The sequence below is a fragment of the Marmota flaviventris genome, chromosome X (genome assembly GCF_047511675.1).
Source record: "Marmota flaviventris isolate mMarFla1 chromosome X, mMarFla1.hap1, whole genome shotgun sequence".
Classification (NCBI taxonomy): domain Eukaryota; kingdom Metazoa; phylum Chordata; class Mammalia; order Rodentia; family Sciuridae; genus Marmota; species Marmota flaviventris.
In genome coordinates this window covers 103,025,754-103,041,507 of record NC_092518.1, presented here as the reverse complement: position 1 = coordinate 103,041,507, position 15,754 = coordinate 103,025,754, and the positions used below count along the sequence as shown (strand labels likewise).

General features: G+C 42.8%; 1 protein-coding gene and 1 non-coding gene across 2 annotated transcripts; both read left to right on the top strand.

The window, feature by feature from the left end:
• The first annotated feature begins 838 nt into the window (after positions 1-838).
• Positions 839-3,852, top strand: Rpl39 (ribosomal protein L39). Its single transcript, XM_027931824.2, has 3 exons — positions 839-936; positions 1,929-2,032; positions 3,651-3,852. The coding sequence occupies exons 1-3, from the start codon at positions 934-936 to the stop codon at positions 3,697-3,699; spliced, it is 156 nt and encodes a 51-aa protein (XP_027787625.2). The 5' UTR covers positions 839-933; the 3' UTR covers positions 3,700-3,852.
• LOC114092415 (small nucleolar RNA SNORA69) lies at positions 3,098-3,228 on the top strand. Its single transcript, XR_003582713.1, has one exon. It is a non-coding gene; the product is annotated as a small nucleolar RNA SNORA69 (small nucleolar RNA).
• Positions 3,853-15,754: the final 11,902 nt, after the last annotated feature.

Sequence of the window (15,754 nt, the reverse complement as noted above, 5' to 3'; positions counted from 1 at the left end):
CTTGAGGTTCATGTACAACCAAACGAATGAGAAGTTACATTCCATTTATGTATGGGCTGTCAAAATGCATTCTACTGTCATTATATAACTAATTAGAATAAAAAATAAAAACAAAAACAAAATGCTTGAGGTGAATGCAAAGATATACAGAGGTTTTCTAGATTTTGCTCTGGCGGTGCTGGGAATGGAATCAGGAAAGTGCTAGGAAAGTGCTCTACCACTAACATACGCCCTCAGCACGAGGTTTTTGTTTATAAATGGGGAAAATAAAAAATGAAAACTAGAAGCACTAGCATCCCAAACGCATGCCGTTAATTCCTGTACATCCTAGCAAAGTTGGGCTTCGTTAGTCTAAAACTCCAAGTCCGTCCCTAGGCTTACAGGACCCACGTAGTCCTGCCGCCGCACTTCCTAGGCAGCTCGAAATTACTTGTAGCAGGCCTAGAGCTCCCACCGGCCCAACCCGTCTGGGAACTCTAGCCCCGCCCCTCTACTCGTGGCGCGCTCCCAGTCTAGGCCCGAAGTCGCCGGCGGCTGGGGGTGACGGTCCCTTCCCACGCCCTCCCTAGGGGTTGGCCCCACCCACTCTCCCCCCTCTGCTTTCGGAAGAGGTTCTAATTTGGCACTTATCACAGGCTGTCTACCTCACCGACGAAATGGAGTGCCCCTAGCACACCGACGGGCTCCTGGGAAACCCACTTACGGAAGTGAAGGCAAGTGAATTTCATTCCTCACTAAGAAGCGCAGGTTCCCAGGGCCCCATGGAAGGCTGGGCTGGCGGGTAGGGAGGCGCTAGTCGCTGGCTGGCGCAAAGCGTCACTGCCTAAGCTCCACCTCTCAGTGGTGCCTTCTAAACGCGTTCTTCCGCCCTCTTTCCTCCTCTTCGCCTTTTTTCGGCCATTGTGGTGCGAGCACCGAATTCGGTCCCTCACCATGGTAAGTCTATCGGCCGCCATCGGCTCGGAGATGGCTTTCCTAGACACAAAGCCGCCAAGGGCTGGCCGGGGCCGCGTGAAGTGTCGAGGGGCAGGAGTATTTTAAAGGTATTTTCAAGGGACGGTCCAGTTTGGCCGCTGCTCTAACCCACAGGCCTAGCAGGAGCACTCGGGGAGGGGCGGCTGCGCCGGCGCGGAAGAGTCCAAAGCGCGCTAAGAGTCTGGCTGGTCCCGGGGAGCGCAAGGATTTTTGCTTCCCTGCTGTTGCAAACTGTGATTATCGAGGTGCACCCCCACTCCCGTCCCGCTTGCCTGAACTTGGACCAACGGCAGGCTGCCGGTAGTGTGCACGATATGCTCGGCATCAGAAGGGGCATCCAGAAGTGTTACCCATAACAAGATTGCAGGAATTTTTAGTCATTTGTTCAGAGACTTGAGCTTAATTGCCTAGAATGGGGGTTTTGTGTGATACGGGGATTTTTAGTAAATGCCATCACTGCTCTGTGACAGATTACTATGTTTGTTGGTTACTAGGTATGGAGGGGATCGGTATTTGATGTTTTCTAGTTTATTGATAAAATATACAACTGCTATTGCGGGCTGGGAGAGAGTTGTAGTTATGCCTTTATAATGGCCCCTATAATGCAAGGGTTTGTTGGGCTAAGTTGGCTAGGCTATAGATCTGCAATTCTGCCGGATTGACCTTGAGGGGGTGGAGGGTACACTGAGGCTCATTGACTTACAAGTGATAGGTTATTCTGGTTAACCTAAAGCTAGGTCTTTCCATTAAGCCAAGTTCCCCAGCCCTAGCCAATTCCCAATTTGGTTGCCTGAGTTTTCTGATGCCTTTTGAGAACTCTTAGGATTTGAGGGTGGATGATGATTTTTAATTTTTTTGTACATCCACTGAGATGTTTGTTGGATTGAGGAAAAAAATTTTGAATCATTTTGGGCTGGCTCTAGTATCACTAAGTTGTTTGCATTTCCTTGCAGTCTTCTCACAAGACTTTCAGGATCAAGCGATTTTTGGCCAAGAAACAAAAGCAAAATCGTCCCATTCCCCAGTGGATTCGAATGAAAACTGGTAATAAAATCAGGTAAGACACCACACACACACACAATTCTTTGTTTCAGATTACTTTTAGGGCATAAACATGCAGTTGAAAGTTACATGTAATCAAATCTGTCTATCAATATTTTGAAGTCCTTTTTTATTGTTTTTGGATTTGTTTGTGAAGTTTTTTTGTTTTGTTTTGTTTTTGCTAAGGCTGGCTTTGAACTGCGATCCTCCTGCCTCAGCCTCCCAAGCTGCTTGGATTACAGGCATGTGCCACTGTGCCTGGCTTATTTGTTCATTTTTATGTGGTGCCAAGGATCAAACCAAGTGCCTCACACCCCACTCTGCCACTGAGCTATAGCCCAGCTCCCGCAAAATCAGTTTTTGAAGTGGTCAGCTTTTTTTTTTTTTTTTTAAGATTGCAACACTGCCCTCTACTGCAGAAATAGTTGAATTGATGAGTTTGGAAGAAAGACGTCACTAGAATTGTTGTCAAGGACCTCCAAGGTCAACTAGGACTAAAACTCTGGTTTCCTATATTCCTTTTTCAGCCTGCTTCTCATACTAAGTGGGCTTTAAGACAAATCTTGAAGGGAGGAAAAGTAAGCATGTGAAATTTGCCCCAAGATCCCATAACCAGTGACAATCCTAGAGTGTTAAATAAAATTCACATTTTTTGTTTGTTTAAAATGAAGTACCAGGTTCACTGGCTTTTCCAAATAACAGCTCAGAAGACCACGTACAGGAGGTAGAGTGTTGAAGCTGACAGTAGAGGGTGAGCTTAGGAAGTGGGTCCCTCTTGAAAGAGAAGACCACAAAGCTAGTGTAAACTATCTGGGTTGTACAGCAAATCTGTTGAAGGAGAAACTGGGACCCTTTCCATGTTCCTGTCAACTGATGATATCTGTGTTTTGGGTTGTGGGAATGAACAAAATGTATATAAAATGGAGTGCCTAATTCAATAGATAATCCTGGTTCTCTGGTCTCATACAGTTGGGGAGATATTTGCTATCTTCCAACTTTTATTTATTTTGTGTGTGCCTGGTGCCCAGGGCCTCATGTAGCCACAATCTCCAGCCCCTCTTTCAACTTTTAAAATTAATTGAGAGCAGGTTGCAATTACAGTGCTTCATTTTGTGGAAGTACTGCCATTATCCTGCTGAAAGAAAAGCTATGTTGATCATTTTTGATTTTGCCTTCTGGGGGTAAAATCATGACAGATTGACATGGACAATTCAGACATTGCTTTAACTCTGGAATGCACTATTACTATGGGGTATTAATTTGTTGTAAAGATAATGCAGGAGCTTTTGTGTGTGATCCATTAAGAGGGGGTTAAAGATATGCTTGCATCTACCCCCAGCGTGTTGAATCAAAAGTGGGTGTGGGTACCCATGGAGGGGAGGGGAAGAAGGAGTTTCCTTTCTACTTGAGTCCCAGTTAAGAACCTAGTCTGAGATCAATCATCTTGAGGTTAAAATTTGGTTTGACCCAGTTCTTACAAAAATGTAACAAATAATTTTACTCTCAAGAACAATCCAAACTTGTTGAAGGAGAAACTGTGACCTTTGAATTTTGTTGTACCAAGTTTATGGTGAATGGAGACAGCTAAATTGTAGTCAGACTGCCTTTGTAACTGTCAGTTTCCTTCTCTGTAGGTACAATTCCAAGAGGAGACACTGGAGGAGAACCAAGCTGGGTCTATAAAGAATGACATGAAATGGCGCACATATTTATCAAAGCTGTGATCATTTTGTCACATCCACCTGAAAATGTCTGCCCTATCTGGATAGTGTCACAGAAGCTGTAGTACTGGTTTGGGTTGGTTTGCTAATAAATATGTGAAACATTTGAACTGCTGTTTTGGTTTTTAAGGTTATTGGATTAAAGAGAGGGAGAGAATTTTTTTAAATATTTATTTTTCAGTTTTCTGTGGACACAATATCTTTATTTTATGTGGTGCTGAGGATCGAACCCAGTGCCCTGCGCATGCCAGGCAAGCGCATTACTGCTTGAGCCACATCCCCAGCCCTATTTTCTTATAAGATGGTCTTTAAAGTTTTTGAAACCAGGGACACATAAACCACTGAGCCACATCCCCAGTGAGTTGATTAGGGCCTTGCTAAATTCCTGAGGCTGGCTTTGAATTTGTGATCCTGCCTCAGCCTAGCCTCCCAACCTGGGATTATTACAGGCATGCACCACTGCGCATGGTAAAAATTGGTTAACACAACCACATGCATTTATTTACATTTTCATGGCTGTTTTCACCTTGATGCAGACTTGGCCTTTGTGAAAGCTTAAAATATTACTACTTGGCTCTTAACAAAAAGATTGCCAATCTCAAATCCTAGATTGGAAAGAGTTCAGCTTGGCCTGAAAGATCAAATTTAATTGTTGGCCATGTAGCAAATTGTTACCAGCATTACCTGACATAATAGTTGCAGCTGAGTTAATATGCACAATGAAAATCTTACTGGCAGTGTTGAGCTTTTTACCACGTTAGTGTACTGCTGTATTACCCTTGACTTGCAAGTTTCCAGGGAATTGTGTTTAATGCCTAATAACTACTAGAATATATAGAGATGTCTTTAGCAAGTTATTGGGCACTTGTGTGTCAGCCACCATTCTGGGTACATGAGACTGATACATAAATTATATGGCATGTTTGGAGATAAGAGCCAGTAGACCAATGTGCAATCACTTGCAGACCTGTGAAAAAGGTGGGAGGGACAGTTCCCTAATTGTCTGGAATTAGGACAAACTGCTGCATGCAGTAAGGCCAGGAGACTTTGATTTGTAATTCTCTACCTAGTTTGTTGTGGGAAGGATCTTTGCTCGCTGGACAAGGCAAATGACAGCAAGTAGAAAATGCTGTTTATGGGGCACAGTGAGTGGTGGGGGTTGTACAGCAAAGAAGACCCTGCCTACAATCACATTAGGAGGTTCAGTTGACTAATCTGTAAGAACCACAGCTTTCCTGAAGTTGGAAGAGTGGGCTGCAGGACACCAAGTGACCTAGGAACCTAGAAACTTCAAAACAGATCGTTGGAACCTATTTCCTTCATGAGCCCCTATTTCAAATATTTTCTCTTGGTGCATAAGTGTTACCTGCATGTTCAAAGATAGCTGCCATGGGGCTGGGGTTGTGGCTCAAGTGGGAGAGTGCTCACTTAGCACATGTGAGGCACTGGGTTCGATCCTCAGCACCATATAAAATAAAGATATTGTATCCACAAAAAAAACTAAAAAATAAATACTTTCAAAAAAGCAAGGATAGCTGCCACAGTAAATAGCAGTCGGTGTTATTTAAGTCCAAAACAGGGGGACTTGATAGGGCTTAACCAAAAGTCACATGATGGAAATTTCCATCCAGACATGGTGGCACATACCTATGATCCCAGTGGCTCAGGAGGCTGAGGCAGGAGGATCATGAGTTCAAAGCCAGCCTCAGCAATTTAGTGAGGCCCTAAACAATTCAGCAAGACCCTGTCTCTAAATAAAATACAAAAAAGGGCTGGGGATGTGACTCAGTAGTTAAGTGCCCCTGAGTTCAATATCTGGTACCAAATAAATAAAAAAATAAGCTAAGGTCACTAATGGGCCAGCTTTCTCTATGGACTTTTTTGTTGTTTAGTACTGAGAATTGAACCCAGGGGTTCTGGAACACTGAGACACATCCAGCCATTTTTTTTTTTTTTTATGTTGAGACAGGGTCTCAGTTGCTGAGGCTGGCTTTGACCTTGTTAGCCTCCTGAGTTGTTGGGATTACAGGTGGGTACCACCACACCCAGCTCTCTATGGACTTTGAATAAAAGGGATTAGCATCAAGAGAAATGGAAAATTATATGGATACTAGTGTTGTGTATGATTGTGCCCATCCATTGACCTACTGAGAGGCAAGCAGCAGCAGAGTGGTGGTTTAGAGTTTGCAGTCTGGGTTCAAAGCCAGCTGTTAGCCTCACTTGTCTGCAAAACCATGGGGCCTCAGGTATGAGGATGAAATATAATAATGTACTAAGCCACTTAGTTCAGGGCCTATGAAAAAGAGAGGAAGCTGGATGCAGTGGCACATGCCTGTAATCCCAGTGACCTAGGAGGCTGAGGCAGGAGGATTGCAAGTTCAAAGCCAGCCTCAGCAACTTGGCGAGGCCCTAAGCAACTCAGGGAGACGCTGTCTCTAAATAAAATATAAAAAAGGGCTGAGGATGTGGCTCCGTGGTTAAGGCCCCTGGGTTCAATCACTGGTACAAAAAAAGAGGGGTGGTGAGCAGGATGAAAGTTTTAGTGTCAATTCCCTCCCCAGCACATGTGCTATATGCTACTTAAGGTACAGGTACTTAACTAGCATGGGGAGAAGAGTATCATTGGGAGACCACTCTGGAGAAGTCAGGCAGAGCTGGTATGGAGTCCAGTCAATGTCTGCTGCTAGGTAGATGTCAGTTCTTTTTCCATTCCATGATTCTAATTTAGAATAGTAGCATAAACCTCAAGGCCTTGCAAAAGAGTCAGGGGTCATGAGAAAAGATTGGGCATTGGGGTTGTGGATATAGCTCAGTGTTAGAGTGCAAGAGAGCATATGTGAAATCCTAAATTGAATCCCCAGCACCAAAAATAAGAAAATCTTGGCTCTGCATCAAGTCTAGGGTTGAATCCCAGTTCCATCTCTGAACCAGCTGTGGATACATGCTTTTTATGAGACATAGAAGAATCATACCTGACGACCTCAGGTTGATAAGGATTGATTGATAATGTCTATAAAGGATCATTTCTGGGCTGGGGATATAGCTCAGTTGGTAGAGTGCTTGCCTTGCATGCACAAGGCCCTGGGTTCAATCCCCAGCACCACAAAAAAAAAAAAAGGATCATTTCTACCAGATTCTCCCCCATTTTGCAAATGAGAAGGTTATAGAACTCTGATTCTTGCTAATCACCATTTTAAGTGCTTTAACATGCCAGGTAGCTACTGTTAGCAGGAATGGGAACTGGATTAAATATGGAGTATATCTTATAAATTCTTTTTTTTAAAATTAATTCCAAAGGTAATCTTACCCAGGAGGCATTTGTATCTTTTTTTAAGAGAGAGAGAGAATTTTAATATTTACTTTTTAGTTATCGGCGGACACAACATCTTCGTTTGTACGTGGTGCTGAGGATGGAACCCGGGCCGCATGCATACCAGGAGAGCGCGCTACCGCTTGAGCCACATCCCCAGCCCCCTTATAAATTCTTGAAAAGAACAGGGTGGAATATTAAGTATTTACACTGCCCTGGTGATGTCATATTCAGGAGTGTTTATGCAATGAAGTCAAGCTCCTAGGTGTGCAAAGCCTCAGAAGGGGTTTGGGAAGCCAGAGGCAAGTGTGACCTACAAAGATGTCACAGTCAATAGAGTGCACATGTATGTGCACCTGTGTACACACCCTATACATGTGTCTGAAGGGGGAGGGAAAGTAGAAAACCCTCATTAAAAAAAAAAAAAAAAAACTAAATGATCTGGCACAGTCAGATGATTGGGGGTGATTTTGTTCCTAGGGGACATTTTGTTTTCTTTTTGTAGTACTAGAGATAGAACCTAGGGGCACTTTACCACTGAACTACATCCCAGCCCTTTTTAATTTTTTTTTTTTTTTTTTTTTTTGCAACAGGGTCTCCCTAAGTTGCTGAGGCTTGACTGAAACTTGTGATCCTCCAGTCTTGACTTCTGAAGTAGGTTGTATTTCAGGCATGCAACACCACACCTGACCCCTAGAGGAGGTTTGATAATGTCTGGAGACAGTTTTTACGTTGCAACTAGGGAGAGGGGAGGTACCACTGGCATATAGTGGGTAGTGGCCAGGGATGCTTCTAAACATTCTACAATACACTGGACAGTCTCCACAACAGAATTATCTAGCTCAAAGTATCAATAGTGCCATGGTTGAGAAATCCTGGCCCAGTAACACTGTGGCCAGACAGAGGGAGCTTTGGGAGATAAAAATCTACTCCCCCTACCTCCACTTGCTTCACATCACTTGAGAAAAATGTCCTTAAAATTATCCAAAAGTGCTGGGTGCAGTGATGCATGCCTGTAATCCTAGTGACTCGGGAGGCCAAGGCAGGAAGATCAAAAGTTTAAGATCAGCCTTAGCAACTTAGTGAGACGCTGTCTCAAAATAAAAGATAAAAAGGGCTGGGGATGTAGGCCAGTGTGGTGGCATATGCCTGCAATCCCAGGGACTCGGGAGACTGAGGCAAGAGGATAGTGAGTTCAAAGCCAGCCTCAGCAAAAGCGAGGTGCTAAGCAACTCAGTGAGACCCTGTCTCTAAATAAAATACAAAATAGGGCTGGGGATGTGGCTCAGTGGTCCAGTGCCCCTGAGTTCAATCCCCAGTACCAATTAAAAAAAAAGTCCAGGGCTGGGGATGTGGCTCAAGCGGTAGCGTGCTTGCCTGGCATGCGTGGGGCACTGGGTTCAATCCTCAGCACCACATACAAATAAAGATGTTGTGTCCACCGAAAACTAAAAATAAATAAATAAATATTTTTAAAAAGTCCAAAAGGGGCACAGTGTGGTGCCTACCCCTCTTTACTCACTAAGCTGGATTCAACTTCATGAGTCTCTGTCCCTCAAAGCGCCATATGTAAACAAGGCACAGTAGTGCATGCCTGTAATCTCAGTGACTCAGGAGGCTGAGGCAGGAGGATCACAGGTTCAAAGCCAGCCTCAGCAACTTAGGGGGACCCTAAGCAAGACCCTGTCTCTAAATAAAACATAAAAAGGCTGAGGATGTAGCTCAGTGGTTGAGTATCCCCAAGTTCAAACCCTGGAACCAAAAAATCTCATGTTATTCCCTTGACCAGGAATGTTCTCCCTCTGCACTTGTCTAACTCCCATTCATCTTTTCAGGTCTCAACCTATTTTTTACCTCCACACGAAAACAATCCCAGACTTCCCCCTTCTTCTCCCAATCCAATTAGGTTCTTCCACTTAGTAGCTCTTCCCACCTTGCCATGATACTAGGAATTGAACCCAGGGGTGCTTTACCACTGAGCTATATGCCCAGTCCTTTTTATTTTGAGACAGAGTGTCACTAAATTGCTAAGGCTAACTTCAAACTTGCAATCCTCCTGCCTCAGCCTCCTGAATTGTTAGGATTTTAGATGGCATTCCAGTGCCCAGCTGCTTAGAGCCCCTTAAATCACCCTTGTACTGTGCTTCACAAATGTGACTGGAAACTTTTATGTGTGGTCAATTAATTGACATCTGCCTCTCCCACTAGATTGTAGGACCTACGGAGATAGACCAAAAGGATAGGCTTGGCTCGCTGCTATTTGCTCTCAAGCTAATGTAAGTAAATTTGTTGAATGAGTAAATGAGTTTGTATGATTGAATGAATGGAAAGACAGATGGGCTTTCAAGTGAGCAATAACATTATAAAATGTATGCCTTAAAGTGCGTGTACACAATGATGGAGGAGCATCAACATTTTTTTAAATATTTATTTTTTAATTGTAGTTGGACACAATACCCTTATTTTATTTATTTTTATGTGGTGCTGAGGATCAAACCCAGGGCCTTGTGTGTGCTAGGTGAGCACTGGAGCCGCTGAGCTACAACCCCAGAACAACATTTTTATTTTGAGACAAGGTATCACTAACTTATCCAGGTTGACCTTGAATTTGTGATCCTCCTGCCTCCATCTGCCGAGAAGCTAGGAGTGCATGTGTGTACCACCATGTCTAGTCGGGGCCTTTTTGAATAGTGGTGCTATGAACATTTTGTACTTATCTTTTGTCCAGTATGTATTTCATTAAAAGTGACTTAGGGGGCTGGGGTCGCTCGCCTAGCATATGCAAGACCCTGGGTTCGATCCTCAGCACCACATAAAAATAAATAAATAAAATAAAGATATGCTGTCCAACTACAACTAAAAAATAAATATTTTTTTAAAAGTGACTTACTTTTCATTTTTATACTTCTCAGGGTGTATACACATATGATAATGGGTTTTATGAGAAGAAAGCTAATTAAAATTTCCATAATGAGTATGTATTTATAATCAAAAAAATTTTAAAGAACAGGAAAATTAAACTTTCCATGAAAGGATGAGTCATTCACATATACTGTCTTTTTAAATTATTTTTAAGCAAAAGAGGTTAATTTAACACAGTCCTTCAAAGGCAGGAGATAGCCAGTCTTAAAAAAAAAAAAAAAAAAAAAAAACAGAAGAAGGACTTTGAAAACCATTGAGAAGCTAGGCATTGCCAGCATGTGCTAGACCATGAGTTCCATCCCCAGTACTAAAAAAACCAAAAGTCTTGAGAGAAGCTAGGCAGGCTGCTCTCTTCTGTAGGCCTCAGTTTCCTACTCAGGTTCTTTCTGCATGTCTACTTCACTCTTGTTCCTCTGCTTCTCTGAATACAAGGCCAAACATTGCCTCCTCTCTGCCCTCAAGTCAGGTAACAAGTAAAAATGGACTGGATTGCTGAATCCCAACAGCAAGATCATGAGGAGATCCTCAGTGGCCCAACTTGGGTCATGTGTCTGGCCAAGAATCAACCAACCAGCTGGGCGTGGTGGCACAAACCTATAATCCCAGTGATTTGGGAGGCTGAGGCAGTAGGATCACAAGTTCAAAGCCAGCCTCAGCAATTTAGCGAGGCCCTAAGCAATTTAACAAGACCCAGTGTCTAAGCCAAGTCAACAACTAGTGAGACCCTATCTCAAAGTAAAAAAGGAGCTGGGTGCAGTGGTGCACGCCTGTAATCCCAGCAACTCTGGAGGCTGAGGCAGAAGGATCACAAGTTCAAGACCAGCCTAGGCAACTTAGTGAGGCCCTAAGAAACTTAGTGAAACCCTGTCTCAAAGTAAAAAATAAAGGGCTGGTGTTGTGGCTCAGTGATAGAGCACCTGCCTGACATGTGTGAGGCACTGGATTCGATACTAAATAAAGGGCTGGGTTTGTGGCTCAGTAGTTAAGTGTCCCTGGATTCAATCCCTAGTACCACAATTTTTTTTTAAATTTTGAGACAAAGTCATACTAAATTGCCAATACCGGCCTTGAACTTTTGATCCTCCTGCCTCAGGCTTCAGAATAGCTGGAATTACAGGTGTGTGCCACCATGCCTATCTTTGATTTTCTTCCAGTATTTTCAGAGGCTTCCAAGGATAACAAGAAGTAGGAAAGTTGCCATATTAAATAAACAAGGTGTAATCCTGAAATGAATTAGAAAAGCTTATGAGCTGTGAGATTTGGAGAAGACTTACCCCATCTTCGGTTTTGGAGGAGGTTATTTTTGTTGTCCTCATGGTGCTGGAGATGAAACCCAGGCCCTCCCACATGCTAGACAAGTGCTCTGTCACTGAATTTCAGCTGCAGCCCCAAAATATAACCTTTGAACCAAAAACCAAATTCTTGGTTTCAGGGGCTGCAGGCCAGTTAAAAGTCTAAGTTATAATCAAATGTTACCACTCTCTAGAGACTCAGGATGACTCCCACGTTCTTATCTGGGACTACTACTTCCAGAGGAAGCCTTTGTCACTACTTTATGTATTATAGTCTGGCACATGTCTTGGAGTATTCTCTGAGGTGTTTTTCTCTCTCTCTCTCTCTCTTGCAGTACTAGGTATTGAACCCAGAGGCCCTCTACCATTGAGCTACATCCCCAGCCCTTTTAAAAAATCTCTGAGACAGGTGGGAGGCAGTAGTAGATGCCTGTAATCCCAGCAACTCCACTCAGGAGGCTGAGACATGAAGATTCCAAGTTCAAGGCCAAGTCAGCAACTAGTGAGACCCTATCTCAAAGTAAAAAAGGAGCTGGGTGCAGTGGTGCACGCCTGTAATCCCAGCAACTCTGGAGGCTGAGGCAGAAGGATCACAAGTTCAAGACCAGCCTAGGCAACTTAGTGAGGCCCTAAGAAACTTAGTGAAACCCTGTCTCAAAGTAAAAAATAAAGGGCTGGTGTTGTGGTTCAGTGATAGAGCACCTGCCTGACATGTGTGAGGCACTGGATTCGATACTCAGCACCACATAAAAATAAATAAATAAAATAAACGTATTGTGGGCTGGGATTGTAGCTCAGTGGTAGAGTGCTTACCTAGCATGTGTGAGGCACTGGGTTCTATCCTCAGCACCACATAAAAAATAAATTTAAAGAAAGGTATTGTGTTCATCTACAACTTAAAAAATATTTTAAAAATAAAAATAGCTGGGCATGCTGGCACACACCTGTAATCCCAGCTGCTCAGGAGGCTGAGGTAGGAAGATCACATGTTCAAAGGCAGCCTCAGCAACAGTGATGTGCTAAGCAACTCAATGAGACCCTGTCCCTAAATAAAATATAAAGTAGGGCTGGGAATGTGACTCAGTAGTGGTCAAGTGCCCCTGAGTTCAATTCCTGGTACCAAAAAAAAAAAAAAAATCACTAGAAAATAAAAAAGGCTAGAGATGTGGCTCATTGATGAAGCCCCCTGGGTTCAATCCCTAGTATTTCCCTCCCCGCAAAAAATTTCTGAGACAGGGTCTACCTAAGTTGCTGAAGCTGGCCTCAAACGTGTGATCCTCCTGCCTCAGCCTCTCAAGTAGCTGAGATTACAGGCGTGCAGTCATTGCACCTGGCTCTGAGATAGTTATTCTGATGAGTTCTAAACAGCACTGGATAGATATAACATTTCCAGTTATTAATAATTCAAAATATTTTAAAAAGTAAAGTAAACAGGGCTGGGGTATAGCTCAGTGGTAGAGGGTTTGCCTAGCATGGGCAAGACCCTATGTTCTATGCCCAGCAAAAATTAAAATAACCATAGGGGAAACTGGATGTGGAGTATATGGAAACTCTATGTAATACTTTTTGTGTGTGTGGATGTATGTGTGCTGCTGTGGATTGGACCGAGGGCCTTATACTTGCTAGGCAAATAGTTTACCACTGAGCTACAATCCCAGCACTCTTTGAGAACTCTTGTTTCAGTCCTGACCCTAAATGAAACTGTATTCTTTCTCTCTCTCTCTCTCTTTTTTTTTCTTTGAGACAGTCTTGCTTTGTTGCCCAGGCCTGCCCTTGAACTCTTGGGTTAGCCTCCTGCCTTAGCCTCCTGAGTAGCTGGGACTGCAGATACCACACTACCTTTCACAGCTAAACTGTGTTCTCTTGATCAATTTCAATAAGTAAGTTCTATAAATTTAAAAAAATATTCTAGGGCTAGGGATGCACCTCAGTAGTAGAGACCTTGCCTAGCGTGGGAGAGACCCTGGGTTTTTTTTTTTTTTTTTTTTTTTAAACTGTTCGAGATTTTATTAGCAGGACCATAGTGGCCAGTAGCAGAAGAGAAAGGGTGGGGGGGGAAGAGAAAGAGAGAGAGAGAGAGAGAGAGAGAGAAGAGGGGAGAGGGGAGAGGGAAGAGGGAAGAGAGGGGGGGAAGAGAGAGAGAGAATAGAGAGGGGGAAGAGAGAGAGGAGACCCTGGGTTTTATCCCTAGCATTGCAAAAACTAGTAGTGGTAGCACACTCACCTAGCATGCGTGAGGCCCTGGGTTTGATTCTCAGCACCACATAAAAATGAAATAAAGATATTGTGTCCACCTAAAAAACAAAAAAAAATTAAAAAAAAATGAATGTTCCTTTAAAAAATTAAATAATCAACCAAGCCTGGAGTGAAATAGATTAAGTATGCACTGCTTTTGGCAGTACTGGGAATTGAACCCAGAGCTTCATCCATGCTAAATAATCACTCTACCAATGAGCTACATCAGCTATGCTTTGTTATTTTATTTTGAGACATGATCTCTCTAACTTGCTCAGGCTGGCCTCAAACTTGAGATCCTCCTGCCTCAGCCTCCTGAGTGGCTGGAAGTGTGAATTTTTAAGTGTTCTATCCAGGGCTGGGGGGAATGATTTAGTAGTAGAATGCTAGCTTAGCATATGCAAGAACCCTGAGTTGATCCCCAGCATTACAAAAAAAGAAAGGAAAGGAGGGAAGGAGGAAGGGAGAGAAGGAAAAAAGAAGGGAGGGAGGGAGGGAAGAAGCAAGGAAGAGTGGCAATCAGGGAAGCATTCTGATGGAAGAATGTTTTCCTGGTGAATTTGCAAGTCACCAAAAGTTGTTGAATTCCACTGACATGTCTTCATTGTAAACACCTACTTTAAGGTATGTCCATACAAGATGGTTCCCCATAGACATAGAGAAAATGTTCCATTTATAGGATGCCCAATCTAAGTAAATCCCTTCATATGCAAAAAGCTAGAAGAAAGGACTTTGAAAGTTTTTACTATACAGAAATGAAAAATACTTGAGGAAATAAATATGTTGAACCTGATTTACACATTCCACAATGTATACATATAGCATAACATCACATGGTACCCCATTAGTATGTGTGTGTGTGTGTTTTATATTTTTATGTATCAGTTAAATAATAAATTTATCCAGGCACTGTGGTGCATGCTTGTAATCCCAGTGACTAGAAAGGCTGAGGCTGGAGGATTGCAAATTTGGGGCCAGCCTTAACAACTTAATGAGACCCTGTCTCAAATTAGAAAATAAAAAGGGCTGGGAATGTAGCTCAGTGGAAGAGCACCCTGGGTTCAATCCTCAGTACTGTAATAATAATAATAATAATAATAATAATAATAATAATAATAATGTTTAATATTTTTAAATGTAAAAAAGCTTTTCCTGTAGGTGTTTTTACTACATGGAGGCATGACATGGAAGGTTTGCAAAGCTTTGGAGCTGGGCAGGCCTGGGTTTACATCAAATGACTTTCACTTACTAGCTGGGTGGCTTTCAGGGAGTTACTTAATCTCCCCGAGAATGCTTAAAATGGGACTAAAAATACTGTGCTAATACACTCACTGTGACACTTGAGATGGTACATCAAAAGTGCCCAGCCTTTTAATCAATGGCACCAATTCATCTTTAAGTATTTCTAATGTAAATGTGTAACTGACATTTTTTTTCTTTTTTTCCTTTATTCCTTTCCCTTTGTGTTTGTGTGTGGTTGTGTATGTATATATGTGTGTGTGTGTGTGTGTGTGTGTGCTGGGGATTGAACCCAAGGCCTCAAACATGCAAGGCAAGTGCTCTACCCACACTCCAAGTCCCCTGCCTCCCTTTTTTTTTTTTTTTAAAGAGAGAGTGAGAGAGAAATTTTTTAATATTTATTTTTTAGTTTTCGGCAGACACAACATCTTTGTTTGTATGTGGTGCTGAGGATCGAACCCGGGCCGCACGCATGCCAGGCAAGTACGCTACCGCTTGAGCCACATCCCCAGCCCCCCTGCCTCCTTTTTTTAAAAAAAAAAAATTGTAGTTGTAGATGGACAGCATGCCTTTATTTTATTTGTTTATTTTTATGTGGTGCTGAGTATCAAATCTAGTGCCTCATGCATACTAGGCAAGCCCTCTGCCACAGAGCTACAGTCCCAACCCCCTACCTCCTTTTTTTTTAACGGACACAATATCTTTATTTATTTTATTTATTTTTTTATGTGATGCCGAGGATTGAACCCAGTACCTCACAAATGCAAGGCAAGTGCTCTACCGCTGAGTCATAACCCCAGCTGCTTTTAAAAAGAGTTTTTGACACAATTAGGCAAGGAGAGAACAGTCTCATTTTAGGTAGACAGTTAACAGAGAGCTCACACTGGTGTGGATAATAAGGCCCAAACTGAAAACTGAAAGTAAAAGGGTAAGAGATAAACTACTTAGTAGACTCCCTAGTTTATTGAGGAAGTAAGAGTCTGGAGCCCAGCCCTATTCTTAGGAAACAGTAAAGGGTC